General features: G+C 37.3%; 1 protein-coding gene across 12 annotated transcripts in view; it reads right to left on the reverse strand.

The window, feature by feature from the left end:
• The window catches only part of BCAS3 (BCAS3 microtubule associated cell migration factor), a 574,404-nt gene that overhangs the window by 257,139 nt on the left and 291,172 nt on the right, over positions 1–26,093 (reverse strand). For all 12 annotated transcript variants that reach the window (XM_019636670.1, XM_019636667.1, XM_019636663.1 and 9 more), the window contains 3 exons: positions 8,429–8,529; positions 5,711–5,907; positions 961–1,058 (listed from right to left, as the gene is read on the reverse strand). In XM_019636670.1, coding sequence (XP_019492215.1) covers positions 961–1,058; positions 5,711–5,907; positions 8,429–8,529 — 396 coding nt within the window. The remainder of the gene's footprint in view (positions 1–960; positions 1,059–5,710; positions 5,908–8,428; positions 8,530–26,093) is intronic.

A 26,093-nucleotide genomic window follows, 5' to 3' on the forward strand; every position in this document is an offset into this window, starting at 1 on the left:
GAGACAGAATCAGAAACAGAAGCTTTGGTTTTTTAAAAGTGACCTTCACAAATCAGTTTTGTGTTTGTTTCCATTTTCTTTCACAGTTTAAGCCCCAATCAAATCAGCAGTCTCTACAGATTTCGAAATTGCTATAGATTAAAATCCTCTCTGACTCAACTGTTTGACTAATGCCAAGTATTTAATAATTCTACTTGTAAGAGACTCATTTTGATGAAACCCTGCTGTATGTTATCTTCAGATGCTCCACAGCTGTACCATAATATAAAGCATCACTGTCCTTATATTTTTTATCACTGCATTTAGAGATGAGAAAATTATTACCAACAGTTCTATTACTTGGCAGACCTGGCAGAAAACAGTTTTTACAAGACTAATGTAGAAACTCTCACCTACCAAGGCAGAGATCTACTTGGAGGTACTAATGACACATATTCGTGGCTTGATTCCAAGGATAGGAAGTTAATAACTGTGATAGATAGACTAGAGTTAAGTTAATGAATTTCTAAACTTTATGCTTTCAATAATAAAACCATTTAAGCCACAGCATTTGGACTCTACTTCCACAGATCAGGCACTTTGATACTCAACAGGTTGAGTAAATTGAATCCATATATTGTATTTACGTTCTCTGTCAAGGTCGCTTCTCCACATTTGAGAGATCAAAGGCAAAGCAGTCATCAACCCTGTAGCCTTCAATACTGTGTTCATTACATTTAATCAAGTGCCAACTCCACCACATCATTCACCAACCTTAACAACATTTAAATGCATGGCATTGTTTAGCAACACACACACACACACACACACACACACACACACACACACACACACCCAAACAAAACTAAACAAACAAAAAACGAAGAAGGCAAAAAAAAAAATCCTGTTTTACACTGTGCAAGAAAAGAAATAAAAAATGCACGGAGCTACCCAATAAACATTTTGGAGGTGGTTTTCTACCTGAGGCAGCATCAATCACGGTGGAAAGTCCCCTTCGATCAGAGACTGGACGGGATGACCCTGGCATGCTGACTGGGTCAGAGCGGACCGGCTGGATCCTGCAATGCAATTTAATTTAATTCACATATGTTACTGGCATCGAAACTGTCGCTTGCTACAACAGGCCTTAAATCAGGAATGGTGGAATAGCCCAATCCATTAAAGAAACATTCATTCTCAAATAACACAAACAGGGGAGTTCAGTCCCTAACGCTTGTACAAGGAGAAAAGCCCAGCAAACATTCGGTACACTCCAACCCCTTCTTCTCTTTGTATGCTATTCAATAGATTTTAAGTAAGGAATTGAAAAATTGACATTAATTTAAAGAAATAAATTAAGTAGAATGGGAGAAGAAACAAAATACTTTGTAGCAAAACCTTTGGCAAGTTGCAAGGGACAAACATGAAGAGTTTTGAGAATCCTCTAATTGATAAACGGTGCCATAGCTAGTAATGCCTTCCATAAAAGGCAGCAACTCTAGATACAAAAGTTTTAGTAACTTCCTTAAAATCCTCAATGAAAATTCCTTCATATATGACAGCAAGCACAACTTTACAAAGCTGTGTTGGGATGTGACTGCTAGGCGTTTAGCCAATCACTACTACCTGAGTTACCTCCAGAAAATTACCAATTAGCATGTAAGAATCAATTACAGTCTCAGCAAAACTACAATGTACTATATATAATTTCAATTTGCTTACAAATGGTAAATGTATAAATGCCAAGAGTCTATTTCTAGCTGTGTTAGATTAATATTAACATTAAAATTATCTATATGACAAAAAAAGATCTTGAGAGTCCCAAGCAACTTAGAGGAATAAAAACTTGTTATAACAATATAGGCATGCATTTTGGTAATGTGTTTATTCAATAAGTATGTGGTGAATATTAATCACATGTCAGTATTATTCTAAGAACAAGCAGAAACAAAACATGACATACAAAGTCTATGTGCAGATACGCATACATGGTATAGCACTTGAACTGATGCAAAAGAAAACTAACGTGTGAAAATGAATGAAGTAAGTCTGAAAAGCTCAGAACGAGGAAATGGAGGAATGACTGAATGGTCCACGGCAGATCGAGACTTTGTGGAGCTGTAACAAGAATTGCATCTGCATACGAGAGTAGGATATGTATGTATGCAGAGGAATAAGTGCCCTGTAAGCACAGTGCTAGAACAAGCGGACCCTTGGGTTTGTAACTGAACATGTCAAGTGCAATGCATCCTGAGGAGCATGATTTGGCTGAAGCACAGAGTCCATAGTGGACACTGGTGGAAGATAAGAGATTGGTAAGCATCATGGGGCAGATTATGGAAGCCTGAAATGTCACGTATGGACAGCAGAAAAAGAGTAGTTGTTGACAGCACAGTTTAAAGTGTGTGTATTTGTTATATGAAAGAAAGAAATGGGAGGGAGGTAAAGGACAAGGCATTTGATCGAGTACTGTAAATTGGAAATGTTGATATACAAACACTCATCGCTGCTACAGTGGACAATATGGCATGCTACCCAATATTCGTTCACCCCAGATTGTTTTCTAAACCAGTCCTGGTAATCCGATCAGCCCAGAGATTAATTAGCTTTGGGATGGGTAGGCCTAAAGAAGTTTTGGGCCAGGGCAGCTTATTTGAAGTTTCTGCAAAAGATGTTTTTCTGGTTCGTAGGAGAAACAAGACACTAGCCTTTTCGATATGATCAGTTCAACCAAAGTAAAGGCCCCGCTTGCTCTAAACAACTTACGTGGGCTAATAAATTCCCTCTTATTAATTCAATTTATATTGGAGTTTCTGAATAATCCAGAGTTTCAGATGAGGTGTGGACACTGCTATAGATGAAACAAGACTAGCCAAGAATTGATTTGTTGAAGCTGGGTGACAAATGTTAATACATGGGTGTTTATTCTATTACTCTCTTTAACTTAACATATGTTTACTTGCATATGCTTGAAATTTTTCCACATACACACAAAAAAGGACAAAAATAAAACAAAAACTGGTAGGGGGTGATGGAAGTATTCTGGAATTATATAGTAGGGATGTTGAATATATTGAAAACAACTGAGTCTGTACAGTGAATTTTATGTTATGTGAATTATGTGTTGATTGAAACAAAACAACATGAATAAGGCCTGAAGTCATAATGTATTTAACAGAGCAACAATAGTTGATAACACTGTATTATATCATTGAAATTAGCTAAGAGAGTAGATCTTAAATGTTTTTACCCAAAAATCACTATATATGTGAGCTGGTGGATATGAGCTGATGGATGTGTTAACTGACTAGAAATAAATAAGTAAATAAATAAATAAAATGAATGTAACCAATGTCTCAAGAGCTAATCTTGAATACCAAGCAAGGCTTTGTATCACAGATTATTTTACATTATCTATTTTTCAGGTCTACTAATAAATATTTCATTGACCTTTTTCACATTAAGGAGCTACTTATGCGGTTAAGCCATGCCTGGTTCCCTTATGGATATACGACAATCGACATTATACCTGCCTCTTCCCCTTTTTGGTTAGAATACAGGGAGGCAGACTACCACAGCACCACTTAATTCTTAGTGATAGCTTATCGGGTAGAGGACAGGGACCTGGGTCAGTTGAGCCAAAAAAAAAATCGAAACAGAGGCTTCCCAATTTAAAGGAGAAAGCAAGGCCAACAGCCATAGTGCCATTGTGCATAGAATCCTAAAGAAACATAGAAGAAACAGGGATGAGGAGACGGGATAGAGTAACAGTATCATGAATGAAGAGACTATAAATAGTTGGATTTCTAAATGGATGGTGGCCTGGAAATGGTACTAAACAGGACACTTATATGAGACTGGAGACAGGAAATGATGTGAGACCAAGCTGAATTTCCTGTCAAAACTGGGTTTTAATGGGGGCTCAGCTCTTTAAGAATGTTAACACGTTCACATTCTTAAATACAAATTACAAGCGCAATCCAAAGAAATGTATAAACCTGTGACCCAATACAAAGATTTCTAAAGTTTATATGTGTCCAATAAACAAGACAATATTCTAATCAAACATAAACAATTTAAAGTCATTTAGATGACAAATAGTGGGAGCTCTTTAGTGTAAGAAAAAGGAAAGTCCTTGAGGAACATTCTGGAAGGATTTCAGGAATGTAGCATTGTCTGAAGAAGTAAGTTAGAGAGATCTTAGATGGAGGACTATGTCTGAAGTAAAGAGTAACTAAGAAAGCTGGAGGAGGCCACAAAACAAAGCAACGGAGCTGTATATACAGGAGCTGGAGATGTCCTCCAAGGAAAAGGGACAGGGTCTTATAGCAGGTAACAGTCCTCAGGAAAAAAAGGGGAGGCAGGTGTCCTTGTGAGTAGTTCAGTAAAGAGAATAAATATAGTCTTATGGGTCATCTAATTTAAATGCATTATTACTAACATCTGAGTAACTGAATGACTTATAACCATGAATGACTACGAGTGTGAATTCAATCACTAAGTTGAGGGCTGACGTAGCTTGATTACCTGTAAATGGATTGACTGTCTAAACTTATATTTTACAATTGCTACCAGTGAAAACTGGTCTATCACCCACTCTATTGTCACTATTGTGTGAAATCTTGGTGAAATATCTAGAAAGGGGAAGAAAACATGTTAGACCAAAAAAAAAAAAAAAAGAAATGTACAGAAGAAATAAATAAATACAAAGCAAACTATTTGGTTGTCGGAAAAGTCATGACACATTTTTGCAACGAAAAACATAGAAAAAATACATCATGACTTTTCCAACAACCCAATAAAACACTAAAAAATGTATTAAAGAAGGCATGTTCAATTATATAAATTATTCTTTAAGAAGAAACATCTAGGCCTAATCCACCTCTGCAACAGCTTTTGCTTTGTTATAAAGGCTTGTTATCAATGTTTACAAAGAGGTAGAGAAAAACATATTTCCAACATCTGATTGGGATATATTTTCCCACAATTTTTAAAAAGAGAGGCAAGAAAAAGGCCAGAGGGCTATTTTAGATTCAAACAAAGATAGACTACCAAACTTTTCTAAAAGAGAAAACAAGGAAACTGAGATTATAGTGCATTATACTGGGCCCTTCATTGTCTGTTGTACCCAAATATGTCAAAGTTGGTGTAACAAATTAAACTGCTAAGCAAACCTGAACTGCAAAAGTCAAAAAGTTCTCAGTTGCATTAAAAAACCCCCAAAACCCTAATAATAAAAAGCATACTATTTTGTAAACCATGTATTATGAATTTTACGAGTGAGGATCAGAGAACATAGCTGATGAAAAAAACATAGATAGATGATAAACTATAAGTGAATTTATATCAATACTTTCTCATCCAAAAACTTTTAAAGCCTAAAAGAAGAAATATGCAGGGTTCGGACAGATGCAGTTTAGTTGAAAGATGAAAGATCAGAAAGATCAGGAAAGGAGGCTATCATCAGACTTTAAGCAGCTAGAAAAGTGAGTAAGACATCACAAAATGAGATGGCTTTAAGCGGTGTACTGAATATTAGATGGAAACACAGATATTTATTGGATGTGATGAGATCCCATATAAGACCCCCAGCGACAATAATGAATGTGATTTACAGTGCCTATATTCTGCAACATGATACTCTGCCAAAGGGGAAATGGAATTGTTACCTAAGATGCTCGTTACAAATGAACATGTTAACCAGTCAAATAACTCCCTAATTATTTCTTACCTGAGACTATTGAGATCAAGATCATCTGTATCAAAATCCAAAAGGGGCTGTGGAGTATCACTTGGACCATGAGACTGCAACACAGATGAACTGGATGATATGACTGTGGTTTGGCCTGAGGGATGGATGGTTTTGAACTGGAACTGTGGACCCATCCACAGCCGCCTGTGGGGTCCAGTATGCGTTACAATTTCTACCTGAAACAGATTAAGAATCATGATTTAAATGTGTTATGACCTCCCTTTGAGAGTCTTTCACAATCTCCCACCCCATCTCTGAACACCCACATTCTCCAAGAAGCCCATCTTAACCAAGTGGGGAGAGGGACAAGGCATCCATAGTGAAAAGGTGATAATAATCACAGCCCAAATAGACATTCACTGTATCCCTCCTAAAGGTTTTCACAAAAATAAGCAAAAAATTCATTGTGTGTGTGTGTGTATACATACATGTAAACGCGCGCACACACACACACACACACACACACACACACACACACACACACCCCACACATATACAACACAAAAGTCACATGAGAATAAAAAGACCAGTTGCCTGCCTCATATAAGTAGCCTTGGCTCCCTAAGGACTATCCTTTTCATTCATTCTAGACGGTACTTACCACTCTGTGGGCATGCACTGAATACTACACCTATAAATCCACAGATTAAAAGTAATTCCTTCACTGAGGATCAAGCTCATGACAAATCTGAAGTTGTTCTTGAACTAGCCAAGGAAAAGAAAACATCTGAAAAATAATTTTCAACACCCAAAGTCCAGTTTATTTCCACAATTAAATATTACAATATTTACTATACTGTCCTCAAAATACCCCCAAATCCACTTTGAAATGAAGAGAGTATTATATATTTTCTCTTGAACCAGACTGTCTTCAAAATACCATTATTAATTTACAGTGTTTGGTTAACTACCATGAACACTGACACCACGTACTTTAAGGGCCGCAAGATGCATTATGAATTTCATGCTCTGTGGAGGGGGTAGGGAATATTGCCAATATTACACTAAACATCTAAAAACAAAGTAGAGAGTAAAAGGCACAGGGTAAAACCTGAAAACAAATAGATTATATGATCTTACAAATGAGCAACATGAATAAGTGCCTAAATATGCAAACCTTTGGTGAAAGGCTATTTCTCAGCATCTTGTAATTGCTACATCCACGTCTGTGTACATACTTTATGGAACTGACTTCCCATGTGCCTTCTTTCTGCCCTGAATTCTTTCATATTTAATCACATTTCTCTGATTGTGGTGATTCACTCTTAACAAAACATAACAGAAAAAGTTCACAGAGCACAGCTCTGTGTTTGTTAAGTCCTAAAGGGCAAAAAAAAAACACAACAACAAAAAAATGGCATCATAGTCTTGGAACAATATTCACATTCCCACTGATCCCAAGGAGAAAACTACTCAGATTTAGGACAGCGATTTCTGATGCAAGTAGTTGTATTCAGCAATGTAAATTAGGCCACAGATAAAGCCTTCTGTATGTTCTAAGCTCAAAACCATCAGTGCCACAGAGCTGAGAGGTAAACAGATGCCAATGCGATTTTGCTGAGGCGAAGGCCACATGTTCCTATCCACTCGCCTGGTGTGTGCAGTACAAACATATTGCATATACTTTCCCACTGACAGCACACATTACCCCTTTTCCTAATTGAAAAGCTGAAGTGAAGGACAATGGTTTCTTTGCCAGCTTTCTTTTTTTTTCTTTCTTTCTTTTTTTAAACTTTCTGGTGATAGCCTCAAGAAAGGAGGTTCCTCCATATGCCAGGAACTGAAGCACCGGCCCTCCCTCAAGGAGCTTCCTGTGAGTATTTCAGGTGTGATGAACTGTGTCACCTAGAAACAATCTGGTTCTCCAGTGTCCAGATTCCCTTTAGTTTTCCACGGCTACCCTCCCCAAGGAAGCAGTGAAACTGCGCCCGGCCTCCACGGAGGCACCTGTCGGATGAAAAGCCACTGGATTGGTAATCTGAGACAGGTCATTAACTCCACCAAGTGATGTCAGACTGGAGGCAGACATAACAGCATTTGTAATGAAGTCATTTGTAATCTCATCATTTTGAAATCTGCCCAAGTATCTTTTATTTCAAAGCCCTGGAGATGAAGGCAGCTTCCCCGGGCAAGGGGAGGAAGGGTCAGTTGAAGCTGTCACAGGACTGGCTTAGAGACCACTGGAAGCGGCCTGACATGAGTTTAGGAAAAGAAACCCTGTCGGGCGCAGCCAGGGCTTGTGCCGATTAGAATGCTGAACTTGTCTAATCAAAGCATGGGCCCAATCTTCAGAAAATGTTGGCTCCACAAAACCAATCTCAAAGATTGTTGAATGGCTTCACTGTTTTACTAAGGGCAATTCTTACATTAATCCGAAGTGTCCGTCTAAAATCCAAGGTCCTAAGGGATATAAATGGATTGTTTGAAAGATGTGCATATTTTATGCCCTCTGTATGAAAGCAAATGTATACACACACACGTGTGTAAAATATAGGTGTATATAGTCCTGCAGCAGTATTGATGAGAAATTCTTAATATGGAAAGACAATTAATTGATTGTTACAACCCTAAAAAGAGTTCCCAACTCTTTCCATTTTCCTCTAAGGAAAACCATTTTTATAATTCAAGAGCAGAAACAGACAATGGATTTCTGGGTTTTTTTTCACTCTAATGGGCCACACATTTCAAGAGGTTTACCTGAGACAGCCATTCTTCATCTTCCTGTCCACTGTGGTCAGAAGCTAGGCTGTCATAGGACCCATGCCGAGTCATGGGCCCAGGACTTCCAGGGGGAACCACTATGGGAAAAAGAAAACATATTTAAACAATTTTAATCCATGCGGTGGAAAAATGAATGTGGGGACAACCATCCTGGAAACTGCGGTAATTCATAAGATAAAATATGACATTTAATGCACAAAGGCAATTCAAATAATTAATGAACAAGACAGACTGAATTTTTTTTTAGAAATAAGAAAGATCTCCAATTAAGAGTGCACTAAAAAAATATCTCCAGGAATTTAGTCATGACATATTTCACTGTAAAAGAAATAAACAACTAACTACATCTTAACAGCACAAGTACATTAAGGAGCAGGGACAATTCCATTACACATGCACCAGTGTACTTCCCAGCCTTCAGGATTTAGGACATTGAAATCACCTCTAATTAACGAAAAAAAAAATAATATGATGCAGTTCCTATAATTTAGTAAGGGATTTATTTTTCAAACAACTGTCAAATAAGAATCTTTAATATACATGGAAGGCAGAAAAATGCATTTCTAATTTAAAAACACTTTCAATTCCTGAAACATTCCATTTATCCAAAAGAAAAAAAATTTCATTTTCTTGGATATTTCAGTAGTTTCCCTGAGTCTTAGGCTTAAAACACCAAGAGCCTGCTTTCTTATGCAGAGGAATCTTTGCTTAGTCAAATCAACAAAATGATTCAACAATTTATTGAGTTCCTACTGTGAACCAAATGTGTTCCCCATAAAAACTTAGCCTCTTCTTAAAGTCCCATACTATTTATTTGCTTATGTTTATTATACAATAGACCCTTTTAAAAGAGCAATTTAAGAGTCACAACAAAACTGAGCAGAACATACAGAGATTTCCTATATACTCTCTGCCTCCATATATCATTTTAATACTAAGAGAAACAAAGCAATGAAGTACTGGGGGGAAACAGAGAAAAGAAAAAGAAGGGAAAAAAGGAGGAAGAAAAGTAGATGAGTATTGAAGAAAAGTAGATGAGTATTGAAGAAAAGTAGATGAGTATTGAAGAAATGTGGTAGAAACAGAAAAGAATGAGATGTATATATATATACACATATCTCTGGGTGCTTCTCATTCTTTTCTGTTTCTACCACATTTCTTTATGCGCATTTTCTTTAGACTACATTCCCCAAACTGAAATCAAAAGAAAGGGACATATTTAAATCTCTTAATGCATATTCCCGGAAAGAGTTATACATTTCCATGAGCAGTGACTGAGAACGCTAATCTTACTGCACTCTTGCCAGGACAAAGTATTTTGAAGAACTAAATCTTAGAGAAACAGATAGAAATGACGTAGACAGAGTGGAACCTAGGGCCAGATTTTAAAGAACATATATTCACAAACACCTTATCTTAACTCGTGGGAGAGACGAAATGGTACCTAAGCCAGTCAATTACTCATCAGAGGGGGATAAATAGTATTAAAGTGTAAGATTTACAGCAGTGAAAACTATTCACTACTAGTTCTTCAAAGTCATAATTTTACAGCTGAGAGGCATTTGGCACAAAACACAAGTGATCACCAAAGCATAACACCTAATTTCATGTGATTTTGAATGATATCATGAAGAAAGACTATCATAATAATTATCTAATTAATACTTAAACATCCTCTTGGAAATAATTTGGGTGTCTTTTGCACAACTGGTAAGTAAATTTATGTTTGCAAAAGGCTGAGTTGTTCCCAAACCATGCCATCTTTTTAACAAACACATTTTTTATTAAATTCTTAATATAGAACAGAGCAAGAAGATCCCTCAGACCCCCCACCCCTTAAATATCAGTCAAGAAGGTGACTAAGGACAAGTATCTGGAGGTCAGGACATACTTTGGAAAGCAGCTGAGGGCCAAGAAAATTTTAAAGAGGTGAGGGAATAGATCATGCAGATATCTGAGGGGAAAGTGCTACGAACACAATATCACGTACAAAGATTATGGAGTGAGAACAAAAAGGAAATGTTTCAGTAAAATCAGGGGGCCAGCGTGGCTGGCAGCGGTAAGGCAGGTTGAGAATGGAAGATGAGTAAATCAGGCAAAGGAGGGCAAGGAGGGAGGAGCAGCACATTGCTTATAGGCCTTTAAAAAAATATATTGGAAAGTTTTAAGGAGAAGTGGGAAATTATCTCCTTGTGTAACTAACTAGTACCTAACGTGAATTTTTCCAAGAGTTTAACGTTGCATTCTATATATGTGTAGCCTAGGCTAGTAGCACCTGTTGCAGAATAAGCACTCCATAAGTATTAAGTGAATGGATGGAGTTTTGGATTCTGAACTACGTAATGATACCAGGATGATTAGACACTCACTTATTTATCCAGCATCCAAATGGGAAGAACTTAAAAATAATCCAGTGGCAGGAATGGGGATTACAAATGAAACAAGATTAGTCATGAGTTGTTGAAGCTGGATTATAGGTGCATGAATCGTTATGCTATAGGTTTTTAATTTTGTATATGTTTGGAATTTTCCATAATCAAAAGTTAAAAAGAAAAAAGAGAATCCTCCTCCTCCTCCCGCCTCCTTCTTCCAGACCTCTGCTTTCCAAAGAAAGTGGTAAAAATACCAAATATGTATCTATGAAACATTTGAATCTTAAATTCTAAATAGACATTGTAAGAGGCGATTCCATATCTTATGTTCACTTAGAAATAGTTTTCCAATTAAGAATGCTTTGAAGCATATACAAGTATCACAATATAAAAATACAGATCTGGTTGCATAATGTTTTTCAACATGAAGTAAATATCCTTTTCACTCCCTCACATTTCTTTACGTTTAACATTTTCCCCAATGCAGGTAGGAAGAACAGTCCATCTTCACTACCTTGGGAAAGCAATGCCATACCGGGTCATGATGAAAAAGAATGAAAGAATTCAAAACCTTGACCTGGGATAACAAAAAAGATTAAACGTGTAATTAAGAGCAAAGCTTCCATGATCTCTGACCAGTCAATTATTCGGTAAGATATTCTGAAATTGGAACAAGAGTGCTGCAAACAGAAAGGGGGAAAAGGGGTCCCTGAGAAAGGGTAAGAATCGACAGGGCCCTGGAAGTGTTACTAATAAAAAGATCTGGAAAATCTTATGTTTATTCTTGGGTGGAGTTCAAGGAAGTAGCAAGATAGCCCACATGAGGCAAGAGTAGAAGAGGTGTGCACATAGTATGTCTGCACAGCCACATCTGTGACAACTTCTCCAATCCCTGTAGATCTGGTGATAATGATATGAGTATGTGTCCAAGAGTAATACAAACAAGGTCCAAAGAACTTACAGGCTTTGAAGTAGAAATAAGGATGGATGCTTCAGAGACTATATGAGTTAATAACCAATGATCAGGTAGGGAATTGGGGCATCTCAGTGGTTACAATAAGAATAAAATGTCCTCACCTCTCCCATCTCATATATTTGCACTGCAAGCCCTATCAAATTTAGATGCAATTTTGGAGGGGGGTAATAATTGACTGAGATTAATTTTTCCACATTTGTTAGATTGGAGGCGCAAAAGAGAACTTAAGAGGGTTTCTTTATAGAAAAATAAAGTTACATGTCTCGCAAGCCTGAGTTTAAAGGATCAACATACATACCTCCTATCTAAAGAAAAATGTTTAGTATGCTTTACATTTACCAACAGTTCTTAGATAATTAATAAGCTTGGGACAGGAAACAAATATGGAATTTTAAAATAAAAATGTCTGCCATGTTCTATCTCTACCTAGTAAAATAATTTAAAACAAGCCTATCCATCTAACTAAAAAGGATACACTGTCAATTTACTTTGGAGAATACAACTTCGAATGTACTGCCTCTACACACAGGTATTTAAGTAGGTCAACAAGCAAGGACAGGATGAGCAGATCATTATGAGGTAACTGTGAGCCAAATTTTGTTTATACTGTATTCTCAGGGAAGCAGATCATGCTTCAAGGGAGTAAATAAAAGCTTTTAAAAAATCACTAAGAGTATTTTGCTGTCTTACAGTGATATATACAGGTGTGTGTATACATGAGTTTCTATATTTTTTATATATGTTTATGTGCAAAGCAAACAAAAACAAAACTGCTTCAAAGTCGGCCTTTGCAAATTAGTCATGTTACTCTAAACCCCCAAAACTTCCAGGTCAGAGAACAACATAGTAAAATTTTGAACAAAAAGAATAAATGGGGGCGGCTGGGTGGCTCAGTTGGTTAGAGCGTGAGCTCTGAGCAACAGGGTTGCAGGTTCGATTTCCACATGGGCCAGTGAGCTGTGCCCTCTGCAACTAGATTGAAGACAATGACTTGAGCTGAGCTGCCGGTGGGTGGCTAGATGGCTCAGTTGGTTAGAGTGCATGCTCTTAACAACAAGGTTGCCGGCTCGACTCCCTCATGGGATGGTGGGCTGTGTCCCCCAGCACCTCCCCCACTGCAACTAGATTGAAAGCGGCAATTGGACTTGGAGCTGAGCTTGCACCCTCCACAACTAAGATTGAAGGACAACAACTTGACTTGGAGCTGATGGGTCCTGGAAAAAACACATTGTTCCCCAATAAAGTAAAAAAAAAGAAGAAGAATAAATGCTTTTCTAAGTCTGAATCCCATATAACAAAATCCTCAATATGCCAAAATGGAAAATACCAATTCATAATATAACTTCTCAAGTCTATAAATAGTTTGCACAAGTTCTTTGGTTTTGTATTTTTAGATGTTTTCTACGCCATAATGTAAATGGGTACAGAATTTTTATAAATTACCCACATAAAATATATCATTTAGAAGTTATCATAGAAGTTAAAATGATTGATTTAGATGCTGATAAAACTATACGTACAAAGTATTAAGCTATTCAAATAATAACTGCTAAATTAAAGAGTTGTAAACATGGTATTAAAAGACATATAAAGTGAACTCTGAAGTCTCCTTTTTAACACTGGTTAATGGAATGAATATAGATTAATACTTGTAGGTTAGGATATGTAAGTTTGAACCAAGGTTCCGAGAATAAGTTATTACTAGTCCTGGAGAAATTTTAACCTGTTAACATTTCAGGGTGTTTCCTCCAAAATAATAACAGCATATCCTCAATTCCAAGGAATCAAATTCTTTCAAAAATACCCAATATGTAACAGCTAGATCTCAATAACCTAAGTTCATCTGCAACAAATCTAGTCTTCTAATTAGAAGACAGAAGATAAGTTTTTACCATTAGTATATTGAATATACCTTCTTCCATTAGGGCAGATAATTACTTTTCCTAGCAATATTTGACATGGTTTAGATATTCAGGAAAATAACAGATTTCCTAACTATGGCGTTTACAACAGGGTACAGAGGGTCTAGGTGTTCCATTAAGATGAAAGAATAAAAAAAAATAATTATTTGCTCCCAGTACCGTTTGTTTTTAAAGCAATAAAAGAAAAACGATTTGACAATGCATATCAAAGTTAAAAGACTAACCACATATGGGTTATAAGCATCCTTTTTACATAAACTAACACAAAGAATAATATTGAGCACAGGCAAGTGCTCGTTTATGAAACCAAGGAAGGGAAAAATCCATTTGGTTCTGTTCTGTTCTTGTACTATTCTATTCTTCCCTACATTTCTTGAACTTCCAGCAATAAATTCTCATGGCTGGAGCTCTGGTAGCTTCAGAGGACATAGCTAATGAACTACAGGCTCTGTGGCTAGTGAACTCCACGTTCCCAACTTTAGGAGATGTTAAAAAGCAGTTCTCTCTAAAATGAAGCTTGATGCTACTGAATTAGGGAAATCAGCTTCTCAAACAAGGGGGAAAATGCTGATCCAAATGGTATCCGTTTTGTTTTTGTTTTTTTCTACCTGAGATAGAGCTCTCTGCGTTAGCTTCTGTTGAAAACCCTAAATTATATTCCTATATTGAATATATAGATCTAGGAAGAAGCTTAGAGAGTCTTTTGATATGGAGAAACAAAGATGGATCTAAAGGTTTTAATTTGGAAAAGTGAGTGTGAGCTGGGTCATACTGGCAGCTGAGTGGGCAGCGGAATAAAGGATACTTCCGATTGAGGACCAGACACCGCTTTTGTTTTCCCCTGCGCTCTATGCTGCCCCATCAACCCTCCTCCGCAAACAATAAAACTCGTACCATGCTGAAGTCTTTAGTGGAGACCTGAGAGGTGAATAATGTTGTGCCAGCATTATTCAGTCCTGTAGGTTATTTAGGGGAACACGTTGCTTTTTTCCAGCAACAGAGAAATTTGTGAGTTAAATGACATCATGCTGCCTTGAATGAAACAGCTCAGGCTCAAAGTTCACCCAAAGGCCAACAGTGATAAACTCTCATCCAAGGACAAACTTCAATATATTTTTGGTACTTATTAAAAACAGCATTTATAAAGCAGCCATACAATAAGAGAGGGCTCTTGACCAAACTCTGTTTCTGATCAGAAAGCACTCAGGATGTGAGGAAGAAACTCTGCTTGGGAATGTAGTTTCTTAGCACAGAAACTACAATTTGCCTTTTAAAGAGAAAGGCTCAAAAGACAATCCCAAAAGCAAAACGGTCTAAGGCGTTTCCCAATAAACAAGCAATTCACAAAAGAGGAAACACAGCAGCCAACAAACATGTAAACAGTAGTAATCAGGGATCTGCAAATTTAAACAGTTATGCTTTCATACTGGCAAACTGGCAAAAATGAAACCCTGGTCTTTTAAAAGGCAATTTTTTAAAAAGGGAGAAGGCTCTGAGGAAAAAAAAATAAATAACACACTTAACTACTTTAAGAAAGGGGTAGCATTCTTATTGACTCTATACATCTACTGGAAAGAAGTTTCCTCTCTGATTTATAAATGTTTCCATTTAAATGTAAAGGAATTCACTGAATTTCACAGAGAGGAGTTAAGCAATAGCACGATATATAACTGGCTATTCTGTTTATGAGGCGCCATCTCTCCTACAAGCGCAATAACAATTGAAGTGTTATAATACATAAAAGGGGACAAGCTTTACCTACGTTATATATTAAACGGATCAATGATCTTCCTTGCACCCTGACCCTGCGGTACCATAGATGTTCTCTAATTAATTATTCAAGTTTTCTAACAGTCAGTCATTGTACATCTCTGGTTTCACTTTCCTTTTTATTCCGCATTCCCAGAAGAACAGTCACAGGCAGTATATAATTAGAAAAATGACATATCCTCATTGCCTATGAGATAATAGATTTCAGTGAATAACTGACAACACTGGGTACATCTCCTCCCCGCCCAGCTTGTCTCCTTTTCCCTGCTCCCAAGTAGCAGAGGATATTCCCACAGAAGAGATAAACTAAGGAGGTTTCATTTGTTATTCCTGCTGCCATGATGGCCGTTTAAAAGTGATACCTGGAGATAGTCTGGAAGAGTTCACAGTTTAGTTTTGCTCCTCATCATAACCCTGAATAGCATAAAATGGAAAGAAAGAATAAAACATAATGGCTTCATGCTATCAGAAAGACCAGCTACTCCACTAAAAACTTCAAACTGTCCTAATATACTTCTGAACACTGAACAGACTACAATAATCCCTTCAAAGCATTTTTGATTAAGGTCAAGGTGGAGTTTATTTACCTGGAAAGATGTACACAATGACTAATGTGCATGATGGTAACTCAATTCATAGAACAACTACATTATATGTACTTGTACATTAAAACAACAGCAGGATAGCTGGAAAAGGCAGTCCACCCTTACAATTTTAAAGGATCATATTATGACTGTGTAATACCTTCCTTATAGATTATGGATAACCACTTTGTCTTACCATAGGTTATATAATAATCCCAGACATATAAGTCTAAGTAAGAATAAACCCATTATCAAAGCTCAACTTTAGTTAGAGCAGTTGCCTCGTGGAAGGGGATGAGAATGGCTGGGGACAGAGATGCCTTCTTTGCCACTAATATTCCTTGGTATGTTTTAAATGGTGTATGCCATGGACCTGCCTAAAAATAAGCTATTTATAGAAAGTGAAGTAAGCACACTACAATTGATACAGTTAGTGCAATTAATCCAAGAAGTCAAGAAAGGAAACAAAGAAATCAGATGCATATCAATGTATGGATACCAATGCATGAAGCAAAAGTTGAGTTTATTGCATATTGAGTCATATACCTCCCCACTCCCCATTTTCTTAGGTTTAGTGATATTTTCTTTAAAAAGGGGTGGAAGCGCTTATATACACACTATCTCTCACTCAACTCCATATATCCATGTATCCATTTATCATTATCTCGGTATTTACCTACACATTTATCAAGCACAGGGCCAGCTTTTAGCAACTGCTCAAGGACACACAGTAGTGTGTGTTCTCATTGAGGGAAGCGACTATTTGCTGGAAGCTCTCCTAGTGCAGATTCTATGCAGATGTAGGAGCTATAATCCTTCAGTAGTGGCAACTATATTCTCACAGCCAGCCTTATATGTTAGATCCATTTCTTTCAGGAATAATAATTACCCACTCCACATTCAAAGAACACACTAAAATATAATACCCTCTATAAGAAATTAAGATGAGTAGAGGATATGCAGACACTATTGCGAATAGATGTCTTGAAGATAAGAAATCACTGTTTTGGGTGATTAAACTGCATTCAGTCATCAATGTACCAATTTGTGCAAAGATGTCAGTTACTGTCAACTTTTTGTTCTTGATCCCACCTACGATGACATAATTGAAGAGCAAAGAGTCTCATGCACTCAGTCCAGCCTCCAGAATAAAGTCTGGCAAATAAACATAAAGTGGTGGTGGTGTGTGTGGGGGGTTGTTTGTAAATGGAAAAATGGCAAAAATCAGTTTTTTGCAAAGAGTTAATGCAGCTTCTTCCATGCCTCACTTATTATTGTCTAGTTACATACTAGATAAATCCAGATCATTATACAGCAGGAAGAATTAAGTACAGATTTTTCTCTAGCTTAAGCAAAGGAGGCAAAGTCTTTTTGGCATGGAGAGTTAAAAGCTTTTAGACGTGAAAGACATCAACATTTTCAACCTATATTTAAGAACATAATTTAAAATCTTTCTAAATAATCATTAAGGATCCATGATGTGTTCCATATAATAAAGAAACTAAATGTTCAAGATCTTACCTCTAAATAAATCAGAAAATTCACAGAACCAAGAGGATGGGGGAAGGAATGAGACAGAATATTAGCACACAACCACCGCAGGGCTTTCTTCCCAAATGCAAGAGGACATTTTCCAAGATTTGCTCTCCACTCTATTGCTCCACAACGCAAAACTACTGGAGTTATCTCAATAAATTGTTGCCAGCTGCATCACCTATGTATTATCCATTGGCATGGCAGTTAGGCTTTTTTTTTTAAGTCCTTACCATTAGATGCATACTAAAGTATTCAAAGGTAAGAAGATACAACAGTGGGTGGCTTTCTCACAAAACTTTATCCGCCATATGTTAAAAAGAGAGAGAGATTTTTAAGGAAGAAAGAATGGCAGAACGTTGTTAATTGTTGAAGCTGAGTATTAGGTAGATTTGTTATACTAGTTACTGAAATTCTGTGTATGATTGAACAGTTCCATAAAAGTTTTATTAATGTGAATGTTTGAAATGACTGTTGAGTGAATGAAAAAAACTGAGTAAATATTTCTTGGTCTGCAGATTAATACAGAGTCTCTTGATTCTTTCGTGGCTAGGGTATGAGATATGTGAAGTATTCAGGACTATGTTATTTTCACAGAGCACTATCTGGGCGACAATCATCCATGTTAATACCTTTAGCTCTGGTTTACTGTACAGCATTTAATTTCTGTCCTCTGTTCCAAACTGAAATAGTCCATCCTTCAATCCACCCTTCCTTATTTCCCTTCTTTTTTCCTTTTCCTTCCTTCTTTTTCTCCCTCTCTTCTCTTTCTCTCTCACTGCTTTCTAAAAATTTTTTTAAAATAATACTGAATGACAATTACAGGGATACGTGTTTGTTATAAACTCAAAGAATATGGAATAAAAAATGAAAGGCTCACTGGAATAGTGAACAATGATCTCAGTGATAATCTCAGAAAATCAAATGTTCTTCTGGCATTTCAGAAGACTTAAGGTTGAGAATCTTACCTTTTTGGGTAAAAGTTTCAGTCTTAAGGCAATTATCAAAAAGAACTTCCAGAGCACAGCTTTTCAGAATGCAGAGGACACCAAAAAAACCCCACACCTCACTCTATTAATTACTAAGGGAATGAAGACACTCAAAACAAATAAGTCTAAGAGAAATTTTCAAGTTGCATCAATAAATTAGAAATGCTAAGTAAAACACACACATTAGGACAGAGCCATACTTGCCCAGATAACCACTTCACAACAGAAGAGATATGATCTCTCTCTGTTTTCTTTTTACTGGTGCTTGTTAACCACAAAGCATCTTTTCCTGTGTCACCTGGTTGCTATTCAGTCATAAAACATTTGGAATTAACTGAGACCAGAAAGGCCTCAAAGGATAAGAGGGACACTATTTTTATTAACACCACTTACCAACCAACAGCTATCTTTAGTGAGCTTTTATTCTAGCCAAGATAGTATCTAAAGCTTTTTGGATGAATAATCTCATTTAATCTAACAACAATCCTGTAAGGTAGGTATTATTTATTCCCAAGAGCTCGCTCAAGAGTTTGAGCTCTGAGCAACAGCAGTTCGAGTCCAGCCTGAGCTGAGCAGCCGCTGAGCTGCCAACAAGTGGCAGGATGGCTCAGCTAAAAAAAAAAAAAAAAAAAAAAAAAACCCCACAGGTATTATTTATTCCCTTTTTAAAGACAGGTAAACTAAAGCTCGGGGAGGTTAAGTTATTTGCCCCAAATCACCAAACCAGCAAAGAACAGAAATAGAATTTAGAACTGCCAACTCCAAAGTCCATGAAGAATAAACTGCCTCATGTCTTTACCTAGTAAGTTCATTGTTTTAAATGAAAATTTTCATATGAAACATGTAAGAGATGGTGATCCCCAAATATCAACTACATCGTTGATTTGGAGTCTCCATGATTTCTGTATCCCATGTCTTATAATCATTTAATATAAACATTTTCTCAGCTTAACAAATATCTGTGTATCCTGATCTGAGATGCCATATAAAGCCTTCAAACAACGGAGAAAAATTACCTGGATCAGGAGTCACAACACAAGGAAGTTACAGACATTCCAGGAAGCTTTACATGTAGTGATGGAAGCAAAGAAAGTACTTTGAGCCTCAACATTATGTTCTCTATAATACCCCCAAGAAATTAAATTTCATTTTAGAAAATATTGGTTTGGTTTCATATTTAAATATATATATATATATATATATATACACACATATATATAATATATGTATGTATATATATACATATATTATATATATGTATATAAAAAACACATAACCATGGAACCATGGAAGGACCACTGGCACTGAAAAATAGCTTTGGAGGCCAGCAGAGTGTCCAAGGAAAAAAAGGAAAACAAAAAACAAACCACTAGCCTCAAAATATTCCTTATAAATCTCAGCTCTGACCCAGACTTGACATCTTATAAGGGTGTTTCTGATGCTCTTCATGTGGTCCTAAAATACAAAGAAAGCATAGTAGAAGAGGCAAGAAACGCATGGTATAGAGGCAATGAAGGCAATTCAGTGTTTCCTGTCTCTCCACCAAGTTGCACAGAATCACATGGTGAGAAGCCTCCTGTCAGATGACAACAATGAGGAGAACAGATTCAAACTGCAGAGAGACAATCTATGGCATTCACCCACCTCCCTTAGGCCTCGGTCACTGGGTTGGTTACCTTCAGTAAGACAGATCATGAGAAAAAAATGTTTTCTAAAAAGGAGAAATTCAGTGCTGATGGAAGGTTATACACCATCAAAACAAAAGTAAAGCTTTTGACTTAAAGAACATGAGAATGTGGGGCAAGCCGAGTGGCGTGTTGGTTAGGAGTTGGCTTGGGATGCCAGCTCTGAGCAGCAGGGCCCCAGTTCGGATCCCACATGAGGACCAGTGATGCTGCGCCCTCTAACAGCTAAGATGGTGAACAACAGCTCGACGTGGAGCTGGGCTGCCATGAGTTGCCGGCGACAGCGGAGGCTGCAGTGGGGCTGGCCAGCAGCTGGCATGCACTTTCGTTTTCTTTTTTTTTTTTTAAAGAGTTTTTTTATTGGGGAATTGGGGGATGGGAACAGCACTAGGGAATTGGGGGCAGGGGAACAGACAAGTTGCTGTCCTTTTTTTGTTCTTCAATCTAGTTGTGGAGGACGCTGCTTTCACTGGCCCAAGTTGGCACCATCATTGCGCTCTTCCCAGGCAAGGCAGATCATTCGCCGGCTTCTGGACGGCCGCTCACAGAGGCTGCTGGCCGCTCATGCTGGCTGCTGGCTACACACTGTAGCCCATGGCAACCCACTGCAGCAGGGGCTGCAGCCTATGCTATCACCAGAGACTCACAGCGGCCCAGCTCCAGGTTGAGCTGTTGTTCAGCATCTTAGTTGTGGAGGGCAGTGTCACTGGCCCTCATATGTGGGATCCGAACCGGGGCCCTCTGGCGTCCCAAGCCAGCTCTTAACCAACGCACCACTCGGCCGGCCCTGGCATGCACTTTTGTCAGGCGAACGTGATAACCACTACACTACGGAAACAGGCATGCACTTTTGTAAGCTGCTGTGAGCTGCTATGAGCAGCCATCCAATGGCCGGCGAGCAACTGCTTCACCCGGGAAGAGCACAATGATAATACCAACATGGGCCAGTGAAGCGACGTCCTGCACAACTAGACTGAAGAACAAAAGGACAGTGACTTGTCTGTTCCCCTTCTCCGATTACCCAACGCTGTTCCCCTCCCCCAATTCCCCAATAAAATCTTAAAAAAAAAAAAAGAATATGAGAATGCAAGTGGAGTATAGACAAGTAGAGGTTCAATTGAGAATTGAGCAGAAAAGCGGAACTACAGAATTTCCCTGGTATTTTCTACTTTTGTGAAATAATAGCTAATTACTATTGTGCACTCAGGAGAGCCTGAACCACATAACACTGCAGAAATTATTATTTTTTATTATTTAAAGGACTGTGGCTAAGAGCAACTCTTCATTAATGGCTAAGAGGTGTAGGTACACATATAAGCAACATGACCATAAAGCAGATATTTTTCCTTCAACAAAATCCATATTTATATGATTATATTTCCTATGGTAGAGAGTGGCTATAATTAATGGATTTCCTTCCTTCTCCTAATGCAGCCATTTGTCAATTCAAATACAGAACGTCCAATCAATTTTGATGTGTTTAGTGAGCAATTTGTCAAATGGTGCTATAATCCAGTTAATATATTAATTTTTATCATGGAGAGACTTCTGACAACTACATGGTTTTCTATAACTGGTTTGGAGAGAAATATCAGTGCTGGGACTCAATGGCCATTCTTTGGAGATGACACCCATGTCCCAATATCTGAGAGCATGCCATAGTACATCACTTAATAGGAAAAATACTTTTCTGGAATAAAGACACCTGGGTTCTACTGGACAGTGTGGCTGCTCATTCAGTATAACAAACTGTGTTTTTCTGAATCCCTGTATGTCTCACATACTTTTAATAACATGAACAAGCCAGTGCATGTGACACTAATTGCAAAATAAGTAAGCTTAAGAGAGGAACAGGGCTTTACTAATGAAATGTATGCATATTAATTTTAAATGGTACTTTCATAAACATTTCCTCCTATGCTCAAAGTTTCTTCATCTGAATTGAAGTGGCTATCTTTGACTTTTCATATCCCAACACACTGCATACAAATGACTGACTCCTGTCAGTAATTTCTCACAGGCACAGTTAACTACTGCTAGTCAGGACCCTTAGAAGGCTCACCTTCATTTCACACAGTGTGGAGCTCTGGACATGGCAGTTTTCTTACTTTGGAAATATATTTCATCCACTACTCACTATGCTATGTCCATCTTTTCCCCTGACTACACCCTGGGAGCTGCAGACAGAGCCACGTGACGTGACGAGCTTTCTGATAGGTGGTTCAAATTTGTATCACAGAAGAGCTCTGGACTACAGTAACGAAGGAAGGGTCAGATCTTTTCCCAAAATTTTCAGTGGGAGATTTAATCACTACCAGTTTGGGCAGAGCAGAGGACTAGAAGACAGGTTTCTAACATGTCACAGATAACTTCCAGAGCCACCTGGACATATGTGGCAAACATTTTCCAAAGCTGATGGCTCTCCATCCACTATATCCACATCTTTCTGTATCTCTCTTTCAGGAAATGCAAAAGCAGAGATGAAGGCAAGTCCTTTCTAGGAAACAAAACTGAAAAACATGGCAAAAAAATTTTTTTAATTAGAAGAAAATGAAAGGAGAGAAACAGGAACGCTGCATTCATCTTCCAGACATTAGGCTTCCCTTAGCCTGTTTATGAACCATTCAAGAACAAAGAAAAAAAAATTGCCAGCGTGATTTGGCACAAGGCTGTGTATTTAAAAACCTGTGATGTGTATTCGTCCTCCAGACAACCAGAAGTCCCATTGTTTCATGTGTCTGCTGAGAAGGTGCCTTATGTGTCAGGAAAGCACACTGAATATTTTCCAATGACCTAGGGGGTAAAGGTCACTTATTATAAATGGATAATGAGACCTAATGCAGTGCTCTGATTACGGACAAAGAAAGGGTCTATCCATAGCCCCTGGTGGATTGGTCATTCAGGCTTTTATTTCCTCCGCACACTTAATGGAGTCAAACAATTGACAGAAATTCTATAGACAAGGCTGAAACTGACAGAAACAACTGTATTCTAACTCTGATAGACAGATACAAATAGCGACCCTGAAATGGCGCCAGAACTCCTGTTACCACTAACATAGCAGACAGCTGTAGCATTCCCCCTAAATTCCCATTTAGTCATTTGTTAGCAATTAACCTTACTGATGGAAGTGATGGCACATCAAACCACAAGCTCCTGCCAATATCAACCGAGTACATTATCTCAGGTAAGCAGACACATGCCATTCTGTCTTTGGCTTTGTTTTTGTTTTGTTTTTTGTGAAAAGGGCGAACAGATATCCACATACCCTCCATCCCATATCCCCACTACCTAACTGACAAAATGTACATTCAGGGATGTCAGTACCTTTATATAAAATAAGAAACTCAAACTTAGGTGGGGTGTGGTAAATTACATCAGAAGCAGAGGTACTCATAGACTAGAGGCTTTATTTTTCTATAATCTATCAGAGTCAATGTCCTATCCCAGTCAAATCTGCCCATCCAATGCCAATAAATATTAATACCATTGATGGAAAAGAATGTATACTCTCAATTGCACCTGGAAAAAAGCAGCTCATAAGACAACCTAAAGAAACATTAAGCTACTAATATCACTTACAATTTTGTAAAATAAAGACATTTAAAAGTACAAAATAGACCATTATAACAACTTTCTTTTTATTTTATTTTAATTTTAAGAAAAATTATGCCAGGAAGGTAGGTGGTTTGTCATGAAAACTATTTGTTTAAAAAAAAACACAAAAAAACCACAAAAAGCTAGTAAATAATACTTTAGTAAATACTAAAGAAAATAACAGAAATGTCAAGATTTACTTCAGAATGCAGTATAGGCCATTATGTTGTAAGAGAAAGGACCTCTAATGTTGAAACATCTCAATAATAAATCAGCAATGACCGAAAAGCCCAATGAACTATTCCATAGGTGTGAAGATCTATGTATCAATAAGCACACATTCCATAAACACAAGGGAAAGAAGAAAGGAACAAAATGGTAATCTAATCCAAATTTTTCAATCCATCATTTATAAGGCTTGTAGATTGCTGATGGTATTTTCATTTAACTATCTGACATATTTTCATTGAAGAAGAAAATCTATTTAATTTCATAATGGTCCATAAGTTATAGAACACATATATGGCTGAATTCAGGGTCAATATGTCACAAGCTTTTAGTCTCTTGAAGAGAAACACCATTCATTTCACTAAAATCATTTCTGTTTGGAAGGACATATGTCACTTGATAAAATTAAATACAAATAAGAGAAACCATCAAATATAATTCCCTCTAAAGTGGTTTCTTAACTACCTCAGATATTTAGACCTGGATAGAGCAGTATGACACACCCAATGGCCAACAATGGACTATAAATACTCTTTAAATAAGTCCTACATTACAAGTTTCCTCTACAAGAGAAAAACATTTCTTTCTTCCCCTTCCACCCTACCCACTCTTGGGCAAATATTTATTATGGACAATGCAAGGAAATATTGTTGAGTACCTCCATCATACTTGGTACATACCACAACAGCGATGCAATCCAGGATGTTAGGTTAAGTCTAATGTGACACTCAAAAGAGAGCAGCTTAGAAGATTGCTGCATATTTAATTGCTTTTCCAGGGCACTGACAATGACCATGGTAGAGAAGACCAAAGAAAAAAGTGTTTCCTTTTTTGTATCAATGTGTTCAAAATATATCACCATTGTGTTGTAAAACCAATAAAGTAGGATAGTAAAATATTCTAAAATGACTCCATTCTAAACCCAAAAGTTTGACTTTATATTACATGGGAAAATATTTGCTGTTTCTATTCTCATGGTTGTAGCTGGAAGGCCAGCAATACAGAAATTCCTTGGGAATCAAGATCTCTGGAGTCAACCTTAACTCTCTACTGTTGATTTGTGATTTTCCTACTTCTACATGTGAGACAAATCTCAATACCAGCTTCAGGTACACTCTGCTTCATTATAAAGACTAAAATAAAAGTGCTAGTGAAATACAGTGCAGTATTTCTGAAGCTGATGTTGAATAACATTGTATGTCAACTATAATTATATATACATATAGTCATGGGACGTGGAGTAGAGTGTGGGAATGGAGTCAATGGAATTGTAATAGATAAGTATGATATCAGGGATGGGAGGGCAGTAGATGGGGGAGAGGGGTTGCTTCTGTGTGAAGGGTGAAAAGGATAACTACTGCACTGTTCTGTACACCTGAAACTAACAATAAAAAAAAAGTGCTAGTTAAGCCCAAGAGATTATTAGCAATGCAATGACATATTTTAAAAAGCAGATATATTAATAGACAACCCAGTTATTAAAAAAAATACTGAACTGACTTAGCTCTTATGAGTATAATAAAAACTTAGATTTTTGTCAAAGCAATACTAATATTCAAAGCAAGGTCCCAGCCGGAGCGTTTAGGATTATTAATACTGTCTTCTTACATGTCATGCTATTTAGAGTATCATAATAGAACTTCTTCTCTTTACATTCTCTCTGGGATAAAATTATTTCATAGAAAGCTTACATCAATTATCAATTATATACTACGCCAAAAAAAATTTTCAGAAGGGTGCTCAGATCTGTAAACACACATATGGAAGTTCTGGGTTTTTTTCTAACAGCCTAACTGAACATTATTACCAGGATATATACATACACATATACATACACATATACATACACATATACATATATATATATACATATACATATATACTACATGCACCAAAACAGATGCAACACTGTCATCAGCAATTCTCTCTCCTACTCCAGGCAACATATTGGGTTGTCAGAAAAGTCATGATGCATTTTTGCAGCA

The sequence above is a fragment of the Hipposideros armiger genome, unplaced genomic scaffold, assembly GCF_001890085.2.
Source record: "Hipposideros armiger isolate ML-2016 unplaced genomic scaffold, ASM189008v1 scaffold_29, whole genome shotgun sequence".
In the NCBI taxonomy this organism is placed as follows: domain Eukaryota; kingdom Metazoa; phylum Chordata; class Mammalia; order Chiroptera; family Hipposideridae; genus Hipposideros; species Hipposideros armiger.